This window comes from Gobio gobio (assembly GCF_949357685.1).
Source record: "Gobio gobio genome assembly, chromosome: 1".
Taxonomy (NCBI): domain Eukaryota; kingdom Metazoa; phylum Chordata; class Actinopteri; order Cypriniformes; family Gobionidae; genus Gobio; species Gobio gobio.
The window spans coordinates 75,697,753-75,723,804 of record NC_137097.1 but is presented as its reverse complement, the minus strand read 5'-3'; the positions used below and the strand labels follow the sequence as shown (position 1 = coordinate 75,723,804).

Below are 26,052 nucleotides of genomic sequence, written 5' to 3'. Positions count from 1 at the left end.
ATGAAGGTCTTTGAGAGACTCATTAAAAACAACATTTGCTCCTCCATTCCTGACACTTTGGACCCTCTTCAGTTTGCCTATCGTCCCAATAGATCGACTGAAGATGCCATTTCTCACGTCCTTCACTCCTGCCTCACTCACATCGACAGCAAAAGTGGGAACTATGTCAGGCTGCTATTTATTGACTATAGCTCAGCCTTTAACACCATAGTTCCCATTAAGCTAACACACAAACTCTTGGATCTAGGCCTGAATTCTTCTCTCTGCCTCTGGATTGAAGATTTCCTCACTGGCAGACCCCAGGCGGTGAGAGTAGGCCAGTTCACCTCCACCTCCATCACCCTGAGTGTTGGAGCTCCACAGGGCTGTGTGCTGAGTCCCCTGCTCTACTCTCTCTACACCCATGACTGTTTGTCCACACACAGCTCCACCTCGATCATCAAGTTTGCTGATGATACTGTTGTCCTGGGTCTCATCTCCAACAACAATGAGACGGCATACTTGGACGAAGTGGAGCAACTGACATCATGGTGCCAGGACAACTGTCTCTCTCTGAATGTTAACAAGACCAAAGAACTGATTGTGGACTTCAGGAAGAGACAGCATCGGTCATACTCCCCTCTCATGATCAGCGGGACACCGGTAGAGAGAGGGAGCAGCTTCAAATACCTGGGTGTGAACATCTCCGAGGATCTGACCTGGACTACACACATCCAGACACAGGTGAAAAAAGCCAGGCAAAGACTGTACCACCTGCGCCAGCTGAGGAAATTCAGGGTTTCACCAGCCATCCTGAAAACTTTCTATCGAGGGGCGATAGAAAGTGTCCTGACTCAGTGCATCACAGCGTGGTACGGGAACAGCACCAGTCACGACTGCAAAGCCCTGCAAAGAGTGGTGCGCTTATCCGAGCGCATCTCAGGCTCAGCTCTCCCGTCTCTGCAGGACATCTACACCAAACGCTGCAGAGGTAGAGCTACCAAAATCATCAGAGACATAAATCACCCTGCAAACTCTCACTTCACCCTGCTGCCATCTGGTAAGCGCTTCCGTAGCCTGATGGCAAAGACTGAAAGACTCAGGAGGAGTTTCTTCCCCCAGGCCATCAGACTCCTGAACTCAGTCACGTGACTTCACTTCACCCCGCACACGCATAAACATCCAGTTTATACATTAACATTCACATACTGCCATTGCACTGCACTTTACGTTCCTATTGTTACTGTGTAACAACCTGTAATAAACCTGTTTGCACATCATACTCCTGTTTGCACATTATACTCCGATTTGCAATTATACCTATTGCATGCACATCATACTTCTCTATATATAAATATATATATATATTTTATGTTAACCACTTATTTTTAGGTCTACAGTTTATCTCACTTATCATATCCACTTACTTTATATTTTATATTTTTATTTTATTTTTTTATTTTTATCTTATTTCCTATTTTTATCTTACTTGATTTATTTATAACTCTACTTATGTTAATACTTTTTATTCTAATTGTATTCTATTTCTATTTTAATTTCCCTTGTGTTCTTGTAACTGTTATTTGCACTGTCCATGGAGCGGACCTGTTTACATTTCACTGCCAGTTGTATATTGTGTATATAACTGTGTATGTGACAAATAAAACTCTTGAATCTTGAATCTTCCACCTATGTATTTAACATATACTTCCCATGGCTATGCCTGGAGTAATTATTAATGAATGGACAGAAGTAGAGAAAGAGATGAGCTGTTGGAGAGATGCTGATAGAACCATCATGTTGCTGAGATATGTTTGACAAAATATGTAAATTAAGTACTTTTAATTCAATAGATAATCATTTAGATGTCAGATTTCTCTGTGTTCGTTACCTGTGTTTTCAGTGGTGGTCATGTTTATATTTTATTTTCTCCTCCTTCTCTATGTTTAGGCTTCAGTCAACCATGTTCTTTGACCCCTGACGTCCGTTCATCATCCTGTAAGAGATTTAAGTGATTTTCAGTCATTAACACACAGTCCTGAGTCCTGCTAATTTCACTAATTGTTTGTTCTCTCCTGTAGTATGAAACTCTACCAGCAGATCAGTGATGAGTGACTTGCCTTACTAATGTAAAATATGCATTTTGTTATGCATGAATGAAATACAGTTTGATTTTAGTCCTGTTACGATACAAAAATATTCCTTATTAAACTCTTAACTTTTGAGTTATAAACATGGATATGTACCTCCCACCTTACACTAGTACATTGCAAAAAAAATTTAAATCATAACACATTTTATTAAAAACAAAAAATCAAAAAGTCAACAATTAAATATCATCCAGTCACATTGCAACTTCTGTCACTCACAAGCAAGTTTCCTGGTAATTCAAATGTATCATCAGCAACATCCCCAGTGTTATATGAACACCCCTCAGTGTTTATGTGTGTCTACACTAAAGGGAGTTTAAATAACACTGAAGCAGTGTTAAAGTTAATGAGATTATTGTCATTAATTAAGGGATGGTTAAGAATTAGTTATGAGCACCTGCTGTTAACATGCATAATCACTGAGTGTGTTTACATGCACCCTCATAATGCAATTATAATGGGATTTTGGAAATCTTGTGATTCAACTTTACCTCATGTGAATGCAATACTTCAGTCTAACTAATGCGAGTAAGCTCATAATTGTTCACAGCAAACCCCCCAGTGTTAAATTGACTCTCCTCAGAGTTTGACTCCACACTGTTAAAAGTAACTCTGAAGAAGAGTTAAAGTTAATTTGATAATTAAGTGATTAATAGGGGTGTAACGATATTCAAACCGAACGCGCCCCGCCCCCTGCTGCCCTGGCCAAGCTCCCACTTCCCCTTATACCACAAACTTTTTTTTTCTTCCTTGACATTTGATTAAATAGTAATTAGTACACTTCTAACAACTAATAAGAGCTTTATTTATTACTAAACATTATTATAATAATATTATTTACTAAATATACACTAACTTTTGTCTTCCAAGTGCATGTCATGACTTGGGTGATCGCTAAAGCTTCATGGTGGAAGGACTGTGTTTGTTAAGCTTTCATATTTCATTAACAGTTCATGAAGTATTGTGTATTCGCATGGTAAATGTTGTTTCCATAACCCCAAAATGCCACTTTATTTTCACTTTGTTATTTTGTATATTTTTAAATGAGTGTGGTGGCTACTTATTTTTTTTTAACATAAACTGCTATTTAATATCTTTAACTTATAGGCCTATCAGTATTAGTCGTATTCATACAATTTATGTGTTTGTTAAGTATGCTAAAGTGGGACATTACTTGTGTCTGTCATCATTAAATAAATGTGCTTGTTTTATTTAAACTTTATGGTACATGGTATGGTAATGTAAATGTAAATGAGTAGATTATTTCTGACTAGTCTACAGGGCAGACATTTATTTAATTTGAGTTTACTCAGGTTTTCTAGCTGCTCTAAAGAAAACGTGAAGCCAACGTATAAAATTAATAAAGATAAAGTTAATAAGTTAAATTATTGTTGTTGTTGTTGTTATTATTATTAAGTTAAAAGTGAATCTAGTGTTATTATTGCTGGTGCCCTGCCATGAACCCTGACTCCACAGCAAACATTGATTGGCCATTAGTGAAGACACTTGATGATAATGAGCAGAATCAATGGGAAGAGTCATAATTTTTAAGTCATTATTGATAGATTCTGCACAAAAAACACAGACATCAAGAATCAGCATATGAATGTAACGCTTTTTGATGGCCACCATTGTTGAGATTCATGCGCTGATTCTTTATGTCTATATATTGAAAACACCAGATCTTTTGCCGTAGAATCACAGGGTTACTGTAATCAATAAAGTAAACCTAACTCAAAGATTAGGGTCTAAACGACATCAGTGATTCAGCTCATGATGATTATGCCAAAAACAAACCCAACAACACCTGATCACATTTTTCTTTGGGCTTGTCTATAAATCATTTACAGTAGCCAAACAAAAACAATGTTATAAAGACAAGGGTCAAGAGCAAACACTGATCACCATAATGCTTGCTATCATCAGGTGTTCATCACTAATGGTCAATCATCACTTAATGAATCTCTTAATTATCTCATCAACTTTAACACTTCTTCAGAGTTACTTTAACACTCTTGAGTATGGAGTCAAATAAACTCTGAGGAGAGTTGATTTAACACCATACTTGCATTAAATTATGTGGGGTATGCTGATTGTAACCACAATAAACAGTCATAATTGCATTATTACCACTCTGGTCAAAAGTATGCATGTGTTAAGATGTACATGGATGCCATATGTTGTTTCACACAACTTCACAAATTAATTCTGTGACATTACATAACTCTCTTATGTAAATTTGTTGTGCTATTTTCATTCTATGGATGTTAATCTTGATAATACTATTATTACATTGTCTTCTTGGTAAATCTTCACAAAGTCAGAAATATTCACTGTGTAATAGGGATGGGCGATATCGTATCGTTTGCGATATACCGGTAAAAATTCTCCCCACGATAAGAATTTGTCTTCCCGCGATAATAACGATAAAGCCTAGTTGATGGCGCGACCCATCCGCACAGTGTTAATAGTTAATAGCTAAACGAGGGGCTACCTGAGGGCAATCTGATCCATACACAGGGCTCTCAAGTGTCACGCATTGAGCGTGACAGTCACTCATTTCGGCCTTTTGTCACGCACTCCCGCCACACATTGTATTTTTGTAAAAAAAAAATCAAATCAAATCACTTTATTGTCACACAGCCATGTACACAAGTGCAACAGCAGGTGAAATTCTTGGTGCAGTTCCGAGCAACATAGTAGTCACGACATGACATGTACAACATTTAGAGCAGCATCAGATTACACTGATGCGCCCACAATTACTCACAGCACAGTAAACTCTACAATAAACAATAAATAATTTACACAACGTGAGTATGGTTCTCACAGCTTTAACCAATATACACATACTTACAATATACATATACTTTAAACAATATACTTTAAACAATATACACACTAAAACATACATTAAACAATATACATTACGCTGTAATAATAATAATATACAATGTACAGTATACATTATTATTCACAGTAGAGATCCAATGTGCAATAGGTGCTATATGATAAATAATAAATTATAATAAATGTGTATATAATGTGTGTGTATCTACAGTGGGTTGTGCTGAGTGATATTCTGTCCAGTGTGTGTTATGATCCTGATGGATCAAGAGTTCAGGAGTCTAATTGCTTGTGGGAAGAAGCTGTTCTGGAGTCGGCTGGTGCGTGTTCTGATGCTGCGGTACCGTCTGCCTGATGGCAGCAGTGAGAGCAGCCCATGGTTCGGGTGGCTAGAGTCTCTGATGATCCTCTGAGCTCTCTTCACACACCGCCTGGCGTAAATGTCCTGGAGGGAGGGAAGCTCACCTCCGATGATGCAGCTGGCCATGCGCACTACCCTTTGCAGGGCTTTGCGGCTGCGGGCGGTACTGTTGCCGTACCAGGTGGTGATGCAGCCAGTCAGCAGGCTCTCTGTAGTGCTGGTGTAGAACCGTGTGAGGATGTGGCGGTTCATTCCAAACCTCCTCAGCCGTCGCAGGAAGAAAAGGCGCTGATGAGCCTTCTTCACAACGGCCTCGGTGTGGACGGACCATGAGAGTTCCTCTGTGATGTGGACACCGAGGAACTTGAAGCTGCTGACTCTCTCCACCGGTGCTCCATCGATGGTGATGGGGCGGTGTTCTCTCTCATTCCTCCTGAAGTCCACCACCAGCTCCTTGGTCTTGCTGACGTTGAGGGAGAGGTTGTGCTCCTGACACCACCGTGTCAGAGTGTGCACCTCCTCTCTGTAGGCCGTTTCATCATTGTCAGTGATGAGACCTACCACCGTCGTATCGTCAGCAAACTTGATGATGGTGTTGGAGCTGTGGGTTGCCACACAGTCATGTGCCACACAGTCATGATAAAAACAATTTATCATATATTTAATATGTCGCAGTGCCCAAAATGTATCTGGCATGCCGCTCTCTCTATGGAACCGGGCAGGAAAGCGCGTCTCCCCTGCCACTTATCAGCCAATCAAAAAAAGAAATAAGAGGGTGCACAATAGCTAATCAGAAAATAGCACTAATGTATCTGGGTAAGATTTAACGCAACAACCAATGAAAAAAAAAGCATATCCTGGAATTGTTCACCATCATTCTCACTCACAGAGGAAACCACACTGGAGCTCTGAGCTTCACTTTGAGCACAGATTAAGTCATGATCTCCCGTTTTAATGTTACAACAAATTGATACAAACAATGACAATTTGACTGCTGTTATGTGGCGTTCACACCGGACGCGATTCGCGCGAATAATTCGCGCTAATCGCGCGAAGGTGGACGCGTGTACATTTTGAGTTTACTCGCGTGAATCGCGCGTGACATTCACTGCACAACAGACGCGAATTCGCGTCATGGGCGGGGCTTCCGCCAGCAGCTCGTCTCGTTGAGAAATGGCTGACATGGGCTGTGTTTACATGTCTTTTTTTTGTTAAAATCTACTGTTAATGTGTGACAAAACGTAGTTTTAAGACTTTTTCAGTCGATAATGTAGTTGTTTAAAGCTTAAATATGTGGTCTATTTATATAAAGAGTGCCTATTTGAACATTTTATCTGGCGTTTTCTGAGTTGTGAGCTCCAGTGGATCAGCGGCGCTCGTCAAAGCCGGCGAGGGCAACCTTTCCTCGGCCAGTCCTTCTCCCGCTGGCTCTGATGTCTCTGAGGTGTGTCTCGAGCTATAATTCGTCTTGTAACGGCCGATCTTTGGTCTCATGGATCTATAATTTGTTCCCTGGCAAATCGTTTAGGCTGAGGGCAAAGATAAGTTTCATTACTTTATATTTTTAGGCTATAACTGTACGTTGCAGTTGTAACGTTAGCCTACTAGCACTGACTTTGAATGTTTGACTGCATTGTTTGCTTTATTTCATGTATAGCTTGTTATACATTACTTATACTTTTGTATTATTGATCATACATAAACTTGCATTTAACAAAAAGAGACTGGGTTGTGTTTCATGTCATTTAATGTTATCATAGTGGTAATCATATTGTCTGAACCAGATATTAATATACAGATTTTCTCCTCATTGTTGTCACTACTAGAGCAAGCTCCTGATTGGTTAACATGGCGCGAAATATCCGCCAAAGTTCAGATTTTTCAGCTTGAGCGATTCGCTCAATTCGTGTCCATCGCGCGAATCTCGCCGCCTCAATCGCGCCGCAGAATGCCATTTCGCGTCTCTGCATTGACTTAACATGTAAATCACTCGCGCAAATCGTGTCCGGTGTGAACGCACCATTAGAGAACGTTTCCCAGATAATCAGCATCAGTTTTTAATGAGTGTCTGTAACTTAGCCAACAGTTTTACAGCCTATTCACTGACAACACCTGCTCAGAACAAGTAGTCTAGGCCAATAATAAACTACATACAATATTGCTTCAGAATAAATTAAATTTACAACACACACAAAAAATGTATATTTAATTTTTTTCTGGAAAAGCAAATGTTTTACTCGGCCAAGTGAGTGACAGATTTATTTCTCGCTGAGCACTTGGACTGACCGCTTAAGATATTCGCTTTTTCTCAATCGATCAGTAAAGCATACAATTTCAGTTGAACTCAATGAATGCGCAGTGTATTTGACGCACATTAAACACTAGTGTGAGGCGCGCGACTGAGAGCGCTCAGTGTTCCACACACACTCAAAGAGAGAGCGAGAGAGTCTTATACCACACAGAATTGACGTGCTACATGTAAACAATATTCTTTGTTGTATTTTCCTGTAAAATAATGGCGTTTATTTGGAATTATTCAGCCTTTCATGAACAGGAAGAAACGAATGCACAACCGGGAATCTCATTGGCTGGCATGCACCTATTACTGTGTTTTGATTTCAGCAAATCAGTTTGAATGAGCGCCGACAACGTGATTAATATTCATGAACCCAGAAGCTCATTATTCCTTAGTCCATTTTATTTTTATTAGTAGAAGAATTTGTGGTATTATTAACTCAAATTACTGAAGTTCTATCATTAAATCATTATTTTCAACTTTTTTGTAATCTGAAGACATTTTTGGGATAATTACTTTTGCTGTTTCTGCTATTTTTACCACTGTTTGCACCATGAGTGTATGAATAAATACAGAATCGGTTTACATGTAAAGCTTGTCATTGATTCGAATTATTATTGTTTGTATTGTGTGATGCTTTTCAGCACAGTTGCACTATTTAAACATTACCTGCACTTTTACAGAAGACAATTATATCTGCAACTTTTCCATTTCTGAAAAGGCTGGTGTGGAATTTTACATATTATGCATTATTATGTATTATGTATTATAGGAGCCTATTTGATGACAGGTACGTTTTACTAGATCATTGTTTGTTTTTCGGAGTCTCGCAAGAATGCATGCAGCTCTCACTTGTATCCAAAAACATGGGGAATGATACTACATATGTCATTGATATCGTTATCGCAATAAATACTAGAAAATATCGGGATACATTTTTAAGTCCATATCGCCCATCCCTACTGTGTAATCCCAATTTAAGAATGTTCCCCTCTAAGTCCCTTTTTACGTCTTTTAAGAAAATTTTTCATGAGCTGAACTTAAAGATCTAAGACTTTTTCTATGTACACAAAAGGCCTATTTTGCAAGTTCTCCCACTTAGAAATCATGGAGGGGTCTGAAATTTTCATTGTAGGTGCATGTCCACTGTGAGAGACATAATCTAAAAAAAAAAAACAATCCAGAAATCACAATGTATGATTTTTTAACTATTTATTTGTATTATACAGCTGCAAAAATCTGTATAATCACTGATCTAAAAATAATTTTTGGACATTTTCCCAAAATAAGTGTTGTAGTATAACTATCAGGGCAGCAGTGATGTGTGAGCTGAATTTGGTGACAGTACAGTGTATTACAGTAAAGTTAATAAATATTTATTATAAAAAATCATAAAATTATAGAAAATGACATTTTCCCAAAATAAGTGTTGTAGTTTAACTATCAAGGCAGCAGTGATGTGTGAGCTGAATTTGGTGACAGTACAGTGTATTACAGTAAAGATATTAAATATTTGTTATTATAAAAAATCATAAAAAATGATAGAAAACGACATTTTCCCAAAATAAGTGTTGTAGTTTAACTATCAAGGCAGCAGTGATGTGTGAGCTGAATTTGGTGACAGTACAGTGTATTACAGTAAAGATATTAAATATTTGTTATTATAAAAAAATCATAAAAAATGATAGAAAACGACATTTTCCCAAAATAAGTGTTGTAGTTTAACTATCAAGGCAGCAGTGATGTGTGAGCTGAATTTGGTGACAGTACAGTGTATTACAGTAAAGATATTAAATATTTGTTATTATAAAAAAATCATAAAGAAATTATAGAAAATGACATTTTCCCAAAATAAGTGTTGTAGTATAACTATCAGGGCAGCAGTGATGTGTGAGCTGAATTTGGTGACAGTACAGTGTATTACAGTAAAGTTATTAAATATTTGTTATTATAATCATAAAAAATGATAGAAAACGACATTTTCCCAAAATAAGTGTTGTAGTATAACTATCAGGACAGCAGTGATGTGTGAGCTGAATTTGGTGACAGTACAGTGTATTACAGTAAAGTTATTAAATCTATATTTCATAATAGTCAAGTTTTTTAATGTTTATTTCATAATAAAAAAAACATACAAATGATAGAAAACGACATTTTTCCCAAAATAAGTGTTGTAGTATAATTATCAGGACAGCAGTGGTGTGTGAGCTGAATTTGGTGACAGTACAGTGTATTACAGTAAAGTTATTAAATATTTTTTATTATAATCATAAAAAAAATATAGAAAACGAAATTTTTCCCAAAATAAGTGTTGTAGTTTAACTATCAGGGCAGCAGTGATGTGCGAGCTGAATTTGGTGACAGTACAGTGTATTACAGTAAAGTTATTAAATATTTGTTATTATAAAAAATCATAAAAAAATTATAGAAAACGACATTTTCCCAGAATAAGTGTTGTAGTATAACTATCAGGACAGCAGTGATGTGAGCTGAATTTGGTGACAGTACAGTGTATTACAGTAAAGTTATTAAATATTTTTTATTATAATCATAAAAAATTATAGAAAACGACATTTTCCCAGAATAAGTGTTGTAGTGTAATTATCAGGGCAGCAGGGATGTGTGAGCTGAATTTGGTGACAGTACAGTGTATTACAGTAATGTTATTAAATATTTGTTTTTATAAAAAATCATAAAAAAATTATAGAAAACGACATTTTCCCAGAATAAGTGTTGTAGTATAACTATCAGGACAGCAGTGATGTGAGCTGAATTTGGTGACAGTACAGTGTATTACAGTAAAGTTAATAAATATTTGTTTTTATAAAAAATCATAAAATTATAGAAAACGACATTTTCCCAGAATAAGTGTTGTAGTATAACTATCAGGGCAGCAGTGATGTGTGAGCTGAATTTGGTGACAGTACAGTGTATTACAGTAAAGTTATTAAATATTTTTTATTATAATCATAAAAAAATTATAGAAAACGACATTTTTCCCAAAATAAGTGTTGTAGTATAACTATCAGGACAGCAGTGATGTGTGAGCTGAATTTGGTGACAGTACAGTGTATTACAGTAAAGTTATTAAATCTATATTTCATAATAGTCAAGTTTTTTAATGTTTATTTCATAATTAAAAAAAAACATACAAATGATAGAAAATGCCATTTTCCCAGAATAAGTGTTGTAGTGTAATTATCAGGGCAGCAGTGATGTGTGAGCTGAATTTGGTGACAGTACAGTGTATTACAGTAAAGTTATTAAATATTTGTTTTTATAAAAAATCATAAAAAAATTATAGAAAACGACATTTTCCCAAAATAAGTGTTGTAGTATAGCTATCAGGACAGCAGTGATGTGTGAGCTGAATTTGGTGACAATACAGTGTATTACAGTAAAGTTATTAAATATTTGTTTTTATAAAAAATCATAAAAAAATTATAGAAAACGACATTTTCCCAGAATAAGTGTTGTAGTGTAATTATCAGGGCAGCAGTGATGTGTGAGCTGAATTTGGTGACAGTACAGTGTATTACAGTTAAGTTATTAAATATTTGTTTTTATAAAAAAATCATAAAAAAATTATAGAAAACGACATTTTCCCAGAATAAGTGTTGTAGTATAACTATCAGGACAGCAGTGATGTGTGAGCTGAATTTGGTGACAGTACAGTGTATTACAGTAAAGTTATTAAATATTTTTTATTACAATCATAAAAAAATTATAGAAAACGACATTTTCCCCAAAATAAGTGTTGTAGTATAACTATCAGGACAGCAGTGATGTGTGAGCTGAATTTGGTGACAGTACAGTGTATTACAGTAAAGTTATTAAATATTTTTTATTACAATCATAAAAAAATTATAGAAAACGACATTTTTCCCAAAATAAGTGTTGTAGTATAACTATCAGGACAGCAGTGATGTGTGAGCTGAATTTGGTGACAGTACAGTGTATTACAGTAAAGTTATTAAATCTATATTTCATAATAGTCAAGTTTTTTAATGTTTATTTCATAATAAAAAAAAAACATACAAATGATAGAAAATTACATTTTCCCAGAATAAGTGTTGTAGTATAATTATCAGGACAGCAGTGATGTGTGAGCTGAATTTGGAGACAGTACAGTGTATTACAGTAAAGTTATTAAATATTTGTTATTATAAAAAATCATAAAAAAAATTATAGAAAACGACATTTTCCCAAAATAAGTGTTGTAGTATAACTATCAGGACAGCAGTGATGTGTGAGCTGAATTTGGTGACAGTACAGTGTATTACAGTAAAGTTATTAAATATTTGTTTTTATAAAAAATCATAAAAAAATTATAGAAAACGACATTTTCCCAAAATAAGTGTTGTAGTATATCTATCAGGACAGCAGTGACGTGTGAGCTGAATTTGGTGACAGTACAGTGTATTACAGTTAAGTTATTAAATATTTGTTTTTATAAAAAAATCATAAAAAAATTATAGAAAACGACATTTTCCCAGAATAAGTGTTGTAGTATAACTATCAGGACAGTGGTGTGTGAGCTGAATTTGGTGACAGTACAGTGTATTACAGTAAAGTTATTAAATATTTTTTATTACAATCATAAAAAAATTATAGAAAACGACATTTTCCCAGAATAAGTGTTGTAGTGTAATTATCAGGGCAGCAGTGATGTGTGAGCTGAATTTGGTGACAGTACAGTGTATTACAGTAAAGTTATTAAATATTTGTTTTTATAAAAAAATCATAAAAAAATTATAGAAAACGACATTTTCCCAGAATAAGTGTTGTAGTATAACTATCAGGACAGTGGTGTGTGAGCTGAATTTGGTGACAGTACAGTGTATTACAGTAAAGTTATTAAATATTTTTTATTACAATCATAAAAAAATTATAGAAAACGACATTTTTCCCAAAATAAGTGTTGTAGTATAACTATCAGGACAGCAGTGATGTGTGAGCTGAATTTGGTGACAGTACAGTGTATTACAGTAAAGTTATTAAATCTATATTTCATAATAGTCAAGTTTTTTAATGTTTATTTCATAATAAAAAAAAAACATACAAATGATAGAAAATTACATTTTCCCAGAATAAGTGTTGTAGTATAATTATCAGGACAGCAGTGATGTGTGAGCTGAATTTGGAGACAGTACAGTGTATTACAGTAAAGTTATTAAATATTTGTTATTATAAAAAATCATAAAAAAAATTATAGAAAACGACATTTTCCCAAAATAAGTGTTGTAGTATAACTATCAGGACAGCAGTGATGTGTGAGCTGAATTTGGTGACAGTACAGTGTATTACAGTAAAGTTATTAAATATTTGTTTTTATAAAAAATCATAAAAAAATTATAGAAAACGACATTTTCCCAAAATAAGTGTTGTAGTATATCTATCAGGACAGCAGTGACGTGTGAGCTGAATTTGGTGACAGTACAGTGTATTACAGTAAAGTTATTAAATATTTGTTTTTATAAAAAATCATAAAAAAATTATAGAAAACGACATTTTCCCAAAATAAGTGTTGTAGTATAACTATCAGGACAGCAGTGATGTGTGAGCTGAATTTGGTGACAGTACAGTGTATTACAGTAAAGTTATTAAATATTTGTTTTTATAAAAAATCATAAAAAAATTATAGAAAACGACATTTTCCCAAAATAAGTGTTGTAGTATATCTATCAGGACAGCAGTGACGTGTGAGCTGAATTTGGTGACAGTACAGTGTATTACAGTTAAGTTATTAAATATTTGTTTTTATAAAAAAATCATAAAAAAATTATAGAAAACGACATTTTCCCAGAATAAGTGTTGTAGTATAACTATCAGGACAGTGGTGTGTGAGCTGAATTTGGTGACAGTACAGTGTATTACAGTAAAGTTATTAAATATTTTTTATTACAATCATAAAAAAATTATAGAAAACGACATTTTCCCAGAATAAGTGTTGTAGTGTAATTATCAGGGCAGCAGTGATGTGTGAGCTGAATTTGGTGACAGTACAGTGTATTACAGTAAAGTTATTAAATATTTGTTTTTATAAAAAAATCATAAAAAAATTATAGAAAACGACATTTTCCCAGAATAAGTGTTGTAGTATAACTATCAGGACAGTGGTGTGTGAGCTGAATTTGGTGACAGTACAGTGTATTACAGTAAAGTTATTAAATATTTTTTATTACAATCATAAAAAAATTATAGAAAACGACATTTTTCCCAAAATAAGTGTTGTAGTATAACTATCAGGACAGCAGTGATGTGTGAGCTGAATTTGGTGACAGTACAGTGTATTACAGTAAAGTTATTAAATCTATATTTCATAATAGTCAAGTTTTTTAATGTTTATTTCATAATAAAAAAAAAACATACAAATGATAGAAAATTACATTTTCCCAGAATAAGTGTTGTAGTATAATTATCAGGACAGCAGTGATGTGTGAGCTGAATTTGGAGACAGTACAGTGTATTACAGTAAAGTTATTAAATATTTGTTATTATAAAAAATCATAAAAAAAATTATAGAAAACGACATTTTCCCAAAATAAGTGTTGTAGTATAACTATCAGGACAGCAGTGATGTGTGAGCTGAATTTGGTGACAGTACAGTGTATTACAGTAAAGTTATTAAATATTTGTTTTTATAAAAAATCATAAAAAAATTATAGAAAACGACATTTTCCCAAAATAAGTGTTGTAGTATATCTATCAGGACAGCAGTGACGTGTGAGCTGAATTTGGTGACAGTACAGTGTATTACAGTAAAGTTATTAAATATTTGTTTTTATAAAAAATCATAAAAAAATTATAGAAAACGACATTTTCCCAAAATAAGTGTTGTAGTATATCTATCAGGACAGCAGTGACGTGTGAGCTGAATTTGGTGACAGTACAGTGTATTACAGTAAAGTTATTGACTGTTTTCGTAGTGACGCTTTCTGGTTTTGCACTTTGCAGACGGTCCCTTTGAATCTGCTGTCAGCTGTCTGCACATAGAGATCAGTGTAATTCGTCCAGAGCGGAGGAACGCTTGTTTTAAGGAAAATAAAGTTGTATCTGCTTGTCCACACGACTACGATTGAAAAGAGCTGCTCTTTGTGCAGTATAAACAGCATTTAGCGCACAAGTTATTGACCCCGGAAAATCAAATCTTTGAATATGCAGCCAACTTTACTCAACAAGTTCCGGAAAGTTCTCGTCTTTAATACAATGAAAATATTAAAGCAGCTTAAGAAATTGAGCATATTTGAGCAGAGACGTCTATCCAACTATTCTGCGTCGTGTTTACAACTTAAACAGCTATAATTGCGGTCTGTGACAAGATGAACATAAAACTAGCTGATGTTACTGCAGCTCATAGGCATTAATAACATTCAGAATTAATGTTATATATTCTATAACATGTTGTAAAAGACTGTCGTGCAGATAAAAGCGGAAGTGGCTATGATGCAGATTTCATTTTACAGAATCAAATCTTAAAACTTTAATGCTGTTTTGCTGCTGCTTCTGGAAATAAAACATATCCAATGCGTCTCACCTGAAAGAATGTCTTTGGACCCGGATCAAAACCCACGCAGACACAGCTCCAGAACTCTGCAAAGCTGTTCGTGTCTCCTATGGTCTGGCGTTCCGAAGGGCTCTTTAATATGACTTTTATGGCGCTAGCTTTGTGTCATTTCCTAACCACGCTTAAAGGCGTGTTAACGTGCCTGTGGAGAACGTCTGCACGTCTGCACGTCAAATGCCCGATCATGTTATTAAAGGGCAATTCTTAGACTATGGGCACTTTCATGTCCTTTGATCATATTTTATAAAAAACATCTAATTTTTAAAAATTCACACTTTCATAGTTAAATTTACAATGAAAGTACTTTAGGATCTTTTTACCGGTAGTCTATAATGATTTTTTCACCTTTTTAAACATCATTATACATGCAAATATTGCTGTTTTGGGCTTGTCCCACACCCAGACTTCTGATCTTCAATGATGAAAAAGAAGTGTAAAAAAATGATTTATCTATTTTTTTTTAATATGACTGAATAAAGTATCAGTAAAATAATCAAAACATAATTGAGGTTTTTAAGGTCAGACAACTATTAATGTGATTTTATATTCAAAATGTAGTTGTCCCACAGTATTACCGTCATTTCCACCACAACGCTGTAATGTCCCTTTAAAAAGTTTTTTTGAAAGATTGTTTGGGTAGTTTCTATGGAGATGAACAATGACATCACAGCACATGTCTGACATGGAGGAGATTTTAAATTTCTTCAGCAACTTGGAGAAGAAAACTCAAGGTAAACATTGCTTGAAATGAAAATATTTTTATTGTATGTAATTTCCAAACATGGCTTAACATCAAATGAGTTTGTAAATAATGTGATTGTTTAACACAAAGAGATGTATTTTGCATGCATGCAATGCTTGCTACCAATTCATAGCTAATCTGTAACACTAGCTTGGATTTTTTTACAAAATACTGTAGGATTCTCATTTCCACCACCGTCATTTCCACCACATTACCTCTTTGGGTGGAAATGACATTTATGCTTACAAGGTGCAATTCATAGATTGAGTGGCTACATATGAATATTTTATTTATTGAAATGTACAACGCTAATGTATTTATCCAAATATATATTTGTTGAAATGCCTTTTCATCTATTTTTAAGATTACATTTTTCATGTGACTATTTGTGGTTAAAGTTGTTTATAGTAAGACTGTGACTGTTCATCTGGTTATGGAACCAATCAGACTAATGATTAATGATTTGTTAAATGGGTTTCAAATATTTTTTTTCTGTTTTTCTACACAGACGTCCATTCATTGTCATTTCCACAACACCCAGTCATTTCCACCACCTCAGAACTTTTAAAAAAATAATGTACAAAATTCTAATCACTCATTCAAAATCTCTGCATAGTTTATGAGATAATGTTCCACTTAATGTAATAACACAAGTAGTTATTTTTCTGAAATGTAGCTAACCAATGCAATATTATATTTCAGGTTGTGGTGGATGTAAGCTTTGTGTTTGGGCCTCATGACAATTAATTTACTTAATCCACAAATCTATGGTAATTGCAATATAGGTATAAATTGGTAAAACTATGTGTGAAAGTGGTCTTACACTGTTAAGAAATTATGTATATCATAATAATTTTAAATAATAATCAAATATTTACATGTGATGGAAATTACATTTGTTCAGTGCGGATCGGAAAATATGTCAAAAAAACACCAATTTGTCTTATAATTTAAGTGCGTTCTCTTATGGATCATTAAACTAGACTAGTTATATTTAACTGTTAGACTGTGACAATTTTGATTTGAACACTTTTTTTTCCCTCAAGTTCACAAGGCCAAAAGTGCCTGTAGTTGAAGTCATTTAGATGAAGAAGTAGCTAATTATTAAATTAGATTAAGTGAAAAGACCATTCATAGCTATAACATTATAGTGCATATATTTAACATCCTTGAGGAATATCAAGAAAATACTATTTAGGTTTGTGATAAAAAAAAATACTAATCTCACAACAGTAAAAAACTTTAAATTATTTTACATGATCAGATGTGCGAACTTGGGGTTATGAAATATACAATAATGGGTAAAAAGAATCTCTATAGTAGAGTGGATGCATTGCTTGAGTATATTCTGAATGTATGTTTTAAAAAATCGTTCTATGAACTTCTTGAAAGCTCATTTGAACCGGTTTGCTGAAATGAAAAGAGGCCAAACAAATATGAAACTATTAAAAATAAATATAAAACCGCCAGTAGACGGCCGCAATGAACTGTTCTATTGAGATTACTGGAAAATGTTCTACCAATTAATTCAAAAGCACAAATATTATATATTTAATAATACCCACACAACTCATTCTTTTAGACAAGGGCAAGTGTTCTGCTGTGGTGCTGTCTGGGACTATATTTTAATTGATTGTTGTGTGAAATGTCAGTCATTGACAGTTTATCTGCCGGCATTCTGGTTTTCTAACAATTTCTTTTTTATAAGCTAAAAACTGCACATACTGTGTTTTACTTGGTATTTTTCCTCAACTTTTGTCTCAACTGGCAGTTAAGTTTCATTATATTTTAAAATATATATATTTTCCAAATTCTATTACCCAGAAGTAAAACATTATGTGAATTTAAAGTGGCTGCGTTAAATAGAAATACAGCCGATCACAAACCAACAACAAGAGCGGAATGTAAATGCCCAAAACCCTTTAAATTACACAGGATGCCATCCGATGACGAGGGCAAAAGAAAATGGCTATTTTAATTTCCGCTCCGTAACATCCATGTATGTTCATTCCACTTTGTGGACAGACAACCAACAACGGAAAACCCATATCCTGAACGTTGGCTAGGATATGATCGTCCATTATTATATATCAGTCTGTGTGTAATGAATGAATATGTACAAGTTTTACTTTTTGAATGGAATTAGTGAAATAAATCAACTTTTTGATGATATTCTAATTATATGACCAGCACCTGTATACAACACAGACAATATAAATTGAGCCAAATAACTTTTTCTATTTGGTTGACTGCATTTTTAGTTTGATGATGAATAGACTGTGAAGTTTGGATTTTCCCCTTAGGTCTGTAGCAGCATAACAATTTATAGCCTACTCCTTCTTTTTTGGTATTTTAGATTGTCTAGGCTACGTGTTGTAGGCCTAGCATATTCAAGGTTTTTTTATTTTAAATGGTGTATTTGTTTATTATTATTATTAGGCTATGTGTATATGTATTTAGAACATTTAGTTAAATGCCGTTCCCGTGTCGGGTTGTAGTCACCGCTTAGGGAGAGAAGGGCGAAATGTTTGAATTTACATCGTGGTAACTCAAAGGTTTTTTTTACCACTTCGTTATTTTGGCTTGTAATTTCGTTTGTTGGAAATATGAACTGAATTTAGAAATGCTTTTGAAATGAAAATGAATAAATACAGCGTTTGGAGTGGAGCGCATGCAAGATAATCTGTTTCCTGAATCCACGGCCTTTGTTGTTATTGTGAGTGTACACAAATAAAAGTAGACCGTGTATAGTTTATAATTATGTCTTGCACTTCTGTATGGATAAAAATGACGGAGTGTGAGTTTGGCAAAAAAAATGCACCGGCACTTTTGTCCGACGGAGGGTTAAAGAAAACGTAGCCTATTTAGTTTCATAGTTAGTCTATGTTTTAATATTAGCCTATTATGTATATATTTTTTATTTCATATGTTGATTATGAAAAGTGAGCAGCATAAGATAGACTTCATTATAAGATGCGCAATAGGCTATGTCTGGAGACTTCATTGAGTTTTGTATAGAAAGTCTTTCTTTAAAGTGAATTTCATTTTCTTTAAATTGTATTTTTTTTATTTTGATCAAGGTTTCATCAACTAATTGCCAGTATATTTAATAAATAAGAAGCAAACCAAGAACGTCGGGAATGGATTGACGTGCGTAACTGGTCTGTTTCCACGGCCTTTGAGTAAGGCTGAAACTATAGCGTCTTTCTGTTTTTAATACATTTCTTGAATATATGTCTTAATTACAGTAGGCCTATTATAAATAGTTATGATATCAGCGCTCGGCTGGTGCTGGCTCTGCTGGTCCTACCAGACTCTCGTACATTTCATTTGTTCATTTGAGTCTGGCTGCTCTCCAAGCTTTAACTTCATTGAAGGCGGGAACTCTGTTGAAGTTTAAAACTATTGGATTTGCTCAGAGCCACTCTGGATCTGCCATAACCAATCGCTAACGTTTGGTCGTCATCGTTCTCAGCCACTCCCTCTGTTCGCGGTTTAATTTTGACCGGAGAAAACCAGAGAATATACCGCAATCCCAGACGGAGTACTGAAGGAAAATTAAAATTGAGTACATAGGAAGGCAGACCCAGGCTAACACGCAAACGCTTTAATCTGTCTTCACACTGAATGACTAGTGTTACTGGAAAATGCGCCCCCTTGTGGATCACATTGACACCCTTTAAAAAGCCACTTTTTTAAAAGGTAGGAGTTGTTATTTCAGGCACTAATCACCTTCAAAATATTCCGTGGGTGAACGTTTCTATGTACTATTTTATTATTATTGCATGTCACAATCCAAGCAAAATTCATCCTTTGGTAAGTCAGATATAAAAATGACCATTTAATGGTTAAACAGATTGAAAGTCTGAAAAGTCAAATATCCAAACTCATACTATATAAATGTTAGATAATAACATGTATAAAAAAGGATGTGTTAATACTGCTGTTTAAATTAAATATGATAATCAGTCAGTGCATAAAATACATCAGATGTTGACCTACTAAAACTTTAATTGTGTGCAAATCGTTTTTTTTTTTTTTTTTTTTTCAGAAATACTATGTTTGTCTGAAGCAAACTTCATTTTGGGTTATTCTTATCTAGTGTGACTATCACACCGGCCAGCAAAGTCAAGACGCTCGACAAAGGTAATTCTTGCTTAGCTGTGGCTGAGTTAGCAAAATATTACAAGCACAACATACAGCGTAAAACTAGCATAAACTTCTTATGGATGTTAGAAGTGTGTATGTATGAAGTTTTAATTGTTAATTGCAAGTATTTCGCCTGTAAACTGATGTAGTAAATCCTATCCTCCACAGGAACGTCGGCCATGACACACATCGCGGACTTGATGATAAAGAGTCCAAGGAGAAAAATACTTAGCCTATACACAACGAGTTATTACAAAATGATCGCGATTGGTGTCAATGTAGGCCTAGCTACTTTTGAGAAGTGTTGATCGATGAGTGACACAGAAAGGTTGAGCTGTAGGATGGAAAAATATTCACATTACAGAGGTGAAGGAGTGTAATAATGGAACAAATATTGGAAGTTAAAGGGATACTCGTCCAAAGTGCACTGCGAAAAATGCTTTAATTTCTTACTTAGTAAGTTTGTCTTTCTAAGAAAGGAGTTTCCTGTCCAAATATCTAAAAAAGAAACGAAAAAAAGAAACAATGACAAGAAGCATTTATTAGACAAGCAAACGTTTTTGTCTTATTAGTGAAAAAAATAACAACATTAAGTGAGATTTTCCTTAAAATAAGCAAAATAATCTGCCAATGGGGTAAATAAAATACTCTTGTTTTCTGTTTGAATTAAGATTATTTTGCTTACCCCATTGGCAAAAACTTTGCTTGTCTAGTAAATGCTTCTTGTTTTAATAAATTGTATGTGTTTGGACTAGAAACAAGACAAAAATAAGAAAAGCATTTTTTTGCAGTTTGCAACCTTCACCAGTAATGCCAAATATATGAAACAATCCTCAAATCTCATTATTATAAATTGAATAAATAAATATTAAAAAAACATAAATTAAATATATCTGTCATGAAATAATGCCGTTTTATTGTGTCTTTCTTCCAAAGTAATCAAGAACATACCTTAGTTATTGAACACAAATATTATTATATGCTTCATATGGTTTAAATTAAACCCCTTGACTCTACTCCTCCATCCTGAATTGAATATGCGTAATATTACAGGAATTAAAACAAAAGTATTATACTGACGTTCTAAATACCAGGAGATAAAAAGGAAATAGGAAAAGGAAATGAGTCTTAAATATGTGCTGGTCTCGAATACATTTATCATTACAATTATGATTTGAATTAAAAACAAACAAAAAAAAAAGCAACCAAAAGTTTAAAAACACCAATACAACATGTTAAAAATGTCTCCAGTGATTCATATATTTAAAAACAAAACACACAGTGATACAGTTAACTTACCTCATAAATGATAACCTCAGAAAGTACATTTAACTGGCTGCTACATGCTCTATAAAGGGATGACAGATGAATCTTTCATTTATTCCTAAATATAAAATTTGATATAGCTTGGTTGAGCAAATTGGAGACTCCCAACACCACACCAGTTGCTGTTATGATGCATCATCGGTAGATGGCACTATTGCAATTCATTAGTCTGTCTAAAACCAGTCTAGTCTATACCCGAACTGCTTCCAGCACGTGAAGACGAGTGTGACAAAATGAACAAAGACACCTAGAAAACATAACAGAAATACTCATTTATATACCCCCCCCCCCCCCATTCATACACTGTACACTCTATGTAAAAATACATAATAACACACACACACACAGTAGTACTCCTATCAGGACATTTTGTCTTTCAGCTGTTGATCTGCATGCAGGATTTGTCCAGGACATCAATAAGGTATTTGAACAGACATGTTATTTCTGTAAGTTTTGTTTTATTCTTCTTATAATTAACTGTTTACACAATTAAATGCACAGTTAAATGGAGTACTGTATATGTTTTGATCACAGTAATAAACATATTAATTTGAATATGATATTTTAAGGTTAATTAATTTTATCATTTTAAAAATATGTATTAGTAATCTAATAAATAATGCTTAGCTTTGAAACACCCTAGACACAAAACCAATGCACAACTTTTACCTTCATGGTTTAGCACAGATTCATTTGCATTTCCACTTGTGTTCTTTTGAGGCGGGTGTGTCATATGACACATGCAGTATTTACCAGAAGTTAACTGGCTTGAATTAACAGAGTATGAAAATGATTAATGTTAGCAAAGAAAAAAAATTAACAATAATGGTGTTTTATAATTTTATCAAGTCAAAACATAGTTTCACATAATACAAGTAGTATGTAAAATAATTGTAAAAGGACATATTTTTAACAGATAAATGAATCATGTCCCTAGGCATTTGACACTATTTGTGTATATCATCAATACTCTCATAAAAATCCTTATCATAATAGTGCTTAAGCAGTTAAGTATTGAACAGTGACTGTTAAGCCCCATCTAGGGGAAAAGGTGCAACATGAAAAACTATGGGCCAAAATAACAAACACAACTTCCTCATTTTAAAACCTCTTTCCTAAACCCTAACCCAAAAGAAAAGAAAAGGAAAGTACAATATACAAACCTAACTCCCTAACCAAAAACAGAGATAAAAAAATTGGGCGTCAAGAGTATTTACTGGTACTCAGTATTTACAATAGATTTACAACCAAGCAAACAAACTGAAAAGGGCAGTCCAAATCAGTGTCAGAAAACAGCCAAGGGTCAAATATACCAACAAAGTTCCCTTTCGAGGGAACTCGCACTGCGTCCGAACGACGAATTTGGGGATGCTCCCTTAGCAACAGCATGTCTGAAGTGTGAATGAAACTATTCCAATCCTGATTGGTGTTGCGTCATGACGTAGCATGTGACGGCATACCCGGAAGCTACATAAGGGGGGACGACACATAGTAATGTCAGCTTTCACTCTTCAGCATAGTGCTCTGTGTATAAAACTGTCTGTCTATTTGGTGTTTGTCTCAAAAAAATAATATATATATAAAAGTGAAAAGTATGGCGACTCAGGGCGAGCAATACTAGCGTTGTGTGCACCCGTGTCCCTGTTATAGGTCGGGCACGGACACACATATGCTTACAGTGCCTGGGCGTGCAGCACGCCAAAGCCGCCCGCAGCGATTGTGATAAGCTGCCGCCCAGGATGCTTCACTCGCGGCTGGCCGTGTTCGATGAGGCCGGCCAGCCTCGTGAGCCCCGTGGAGGCGATTCAGATGTTCTCCCTCCCCGCGTGGAAGCCCGCGCTGCGGCTTCTTCCCCCGGGGTGGAGGATCCGATGCATGAGAGGTCTGATTCTGAGGAATTAGACATGCTCAGCATCGAGGCAGTTGAAGTTATAACGAGAGCTCGCCACTTCTTAATGCAAGATTCAATCTCACGTTGCAGAGGCAGCGCGCAGGTTACGGGTCTGCAATTAAAGTGACAAACGCGATCTGTGTGCATGTGATACTGGTTGGGTGCGAGTCGTATGGGATTTTCTACGCTGTGGGCACAATTGTCTCCCGCGCGTATCGAGTCCATACGGGCGGTGGTCTCTTAAATGAAGCTAGGCCACAGTATCACTGTGAAGCAGTTTTATGGACTGCTGGGGCTCATTGCGGCTGCGTCCAACAGAATATCTCTTGGCCTGCTGCACAAGACCCCTACAGTGTTGGCTGGGAATCAGGGGATTTTCCTCGAGTGGAAAACCATTCTGTATGATCAGGGTAACGTGCAGATGCCTTCGTTCCCTCGTCATATGGAAGAGACCTTGATTCCTGTCCCGGGGGCCAGTGCTGGGAGCATCATGTTGCCGGAAACCGTTTCAACTGATGCTTCCCTCACTGGTTGGGACGTGGTCATGGACGGCCGCTTTGCGAGAGGTCCGTGGGAGACCCGGCATTCCTTCTGGCACGTAAATTGCCTGGAAATGCTGGCAGTCTAAAGAGCTCTGAGGAGCTTTTTTCCGGACCTCAGCAGCCGCCATGTTCTGATACAAACAGACAATACGTCTGTAGTTTCGTATCTGAATCATCAGGGGGGTCTGAGGTCACGCCCTCTATGCAGATTGGCTCACCAGACCCTCCTGTGGTTCCTGGGGAAACTGTTGTCTCTCAGAGCAATGTATGTCCCTAGGGATCAAAACCAGGGAGCAGATGTCCTGTCGAGGCAGGGGCTGAGGCCCAGGGAGTGGCGACTCCACCCAGAGGTGGTGGAGACCATGTGCAAGAGATTCGGCCCAGTGGGAGTGGATCTGTTCGTGTGTCGAGAGACGTCCCACTGTCCGCTGTGGTTTTTCTCTCAGTGATGCAGACGTGTCCGAGGCTGCATCTGTATGCATATCCCCCGATCACTCTGCTCCCGGGAGTCTTGGAGCGGGTCAGCCGAGAAGGGATCAGCCTACTCTTAGTAGCACCCTGCTGGCCGACCCGGGTATGGTTCTCAGACAATGTAGCACTGCTAGACAGTCTCCCGTGGCAGGTCCCTCTGAGGAGGGATCTGCTGACTGAGGCAGGGGGCACAATATTTCACCCCTACCCAGAGTTTTGGGACCTCTGGGTCTGGCCCCTGAGGGGGCCCGGTACCTAGAGGCTGGACTGTCAACAGATGAGGTCGAGCTCAGCTCCAGGGCTCCTGCCACCAGGAGACTGTACAGCCTTAAGTGGAATGTGTTTTCCACTTGGTGTAGAGAGCGTGAGGTGGACCCAGTTAACTGCCCAGTGGCTTCAGTGCTGGAGTTCCTCCAAAATCGCTTCTCTACGGGTCTTACCCCATCCACACTCAAGGTGTACATGGCTGCCATTGGGGCTTTCCATGCTCCTGTGAGTGATGGGCCTTTGGGTAGGCACCATCTGGTTGTACGGTTCCTCCGTGGGGCTCGGAGGGTGAGGCCTACGGCTCGTTCCAGAGTTCCAACCTGGGATCTGGCGGTGGTACTTGAAGGGTTGGCTGAGGCCCCCTTTGAGCCACTGGAGTCGGCTGAGGCAAAGAACCTGACCCTTAAGGTGGCCTTTCTCCTTGCTTTCACTTCTCTGAGGAGAGTGGGGGACCTCCAGGCCTTGGTGGTGACGCCGACTTGCCTGCAGTTTGCCCCTGGCGAAGTTAAGGCCATCTTACATCCTGAGCCGGGCTTCGTGCCCAAGGTGTGGCCAGGTCATTGGTTCTTCAGGCTTTCCATCCTCCTGCTCACGTAATGGCAGAAGAAGGGAGACTTCACCTGCTCTGTTGGTCAGAGCTCTTAAAATATATTTGGAGAAGTCTGCGCAGTGGAGGAAATCAGAACAGCTGCTAGTCTGCTTTGGTTCACCCAAGAAAGGGCTGCCTGCTTTGACTCAGACAATCAGTAACTGGATTGTCCAGGCTATAGCCACGGCTTATCAGGTGTGCAATTTGCCTTCACCGATGGCCGTGAGGGCTCATTCCACCAGGGGCATGGCCTCCTTGGTGGCCCTCCTTTCTGGAGTCCCGATGCAGGATATCTGCGAGGCGGCTGGGTGGGCCACCCCGCACACTTTCATAAGGTTCTACAGCTTGCACCTCCCTACGACGCCTGGCACTACGGTGCTCCAGTCCTAGTTGAGCCTGGGTTTCCAGCTTCACACTAGGACAGGCGCTACCCTCTGTGTTGTCTAGTGGGTACTCGTTCCCCAAATTCGTCGTTACGACACAGTGCGAGTTCCCTCAAAAGGGAACGGCTCGGGTTATGTCTATAACCCTTATTCCCTGAGATAGGGAACGAGCACTGCATCTCGGCGCCACACCTCGTCACGCCTGGAGTGCTTGCTTCATCGTGATAACTGACATTACTATGTGCCAGCCCCCCTTATGTAGCTTCCGGGTATGCCGTCACATACTACGTCATGACGAAACACCAATCAGGATTGGAATAGTTTCTTTCGTACTACAGACACGCTGTTGCAAAGGGAGTGTCCCCAAATTTGTTGTTCTGACGCAGTGCTCGTTCCCTATCTCAGGGAACAAGGGTCATAGACATAACCCGAGCCGTTCCTCAGATACAAACAATGTTCAATTTAAACAAACAAGCAACACTCACAGTATTC

The 26,052-nt window shown here is 36.6% G+C and overlaps 1 protein-coding gene across 1 annotated transcript in view; it reads right to left on the bottom strand.

The window, feature by feature from the left end:
- Window positions 1-15,340, bottom strand: part of LOC307124665 (interferon-induced very large GTPase 1-like) — a 31,488-nt gene extending 16,148 nt beyond the window's left edge. Inside the window, exons 1-2 of the mRNA XM_079814041.1 lie at window positions 15,171-15,340; window positions 1,871-1,975 (exon numbers count right to left, since the gene is read on the bottom strand). Coding sequence (XP_079670167.1) covers window positions 1,871-1,892 — 22 coding nt within the window. The 5' untranslated portion in view covers window positions 1,893-1,975; window positions 15,171-15,340. The remainder of the gene's footprint in view (window positions 1-1,870; window positions 1,976-15,170) is intronic.
- Window positions 15,341-26,052: the final 10,712 nt, after the last annotated feature.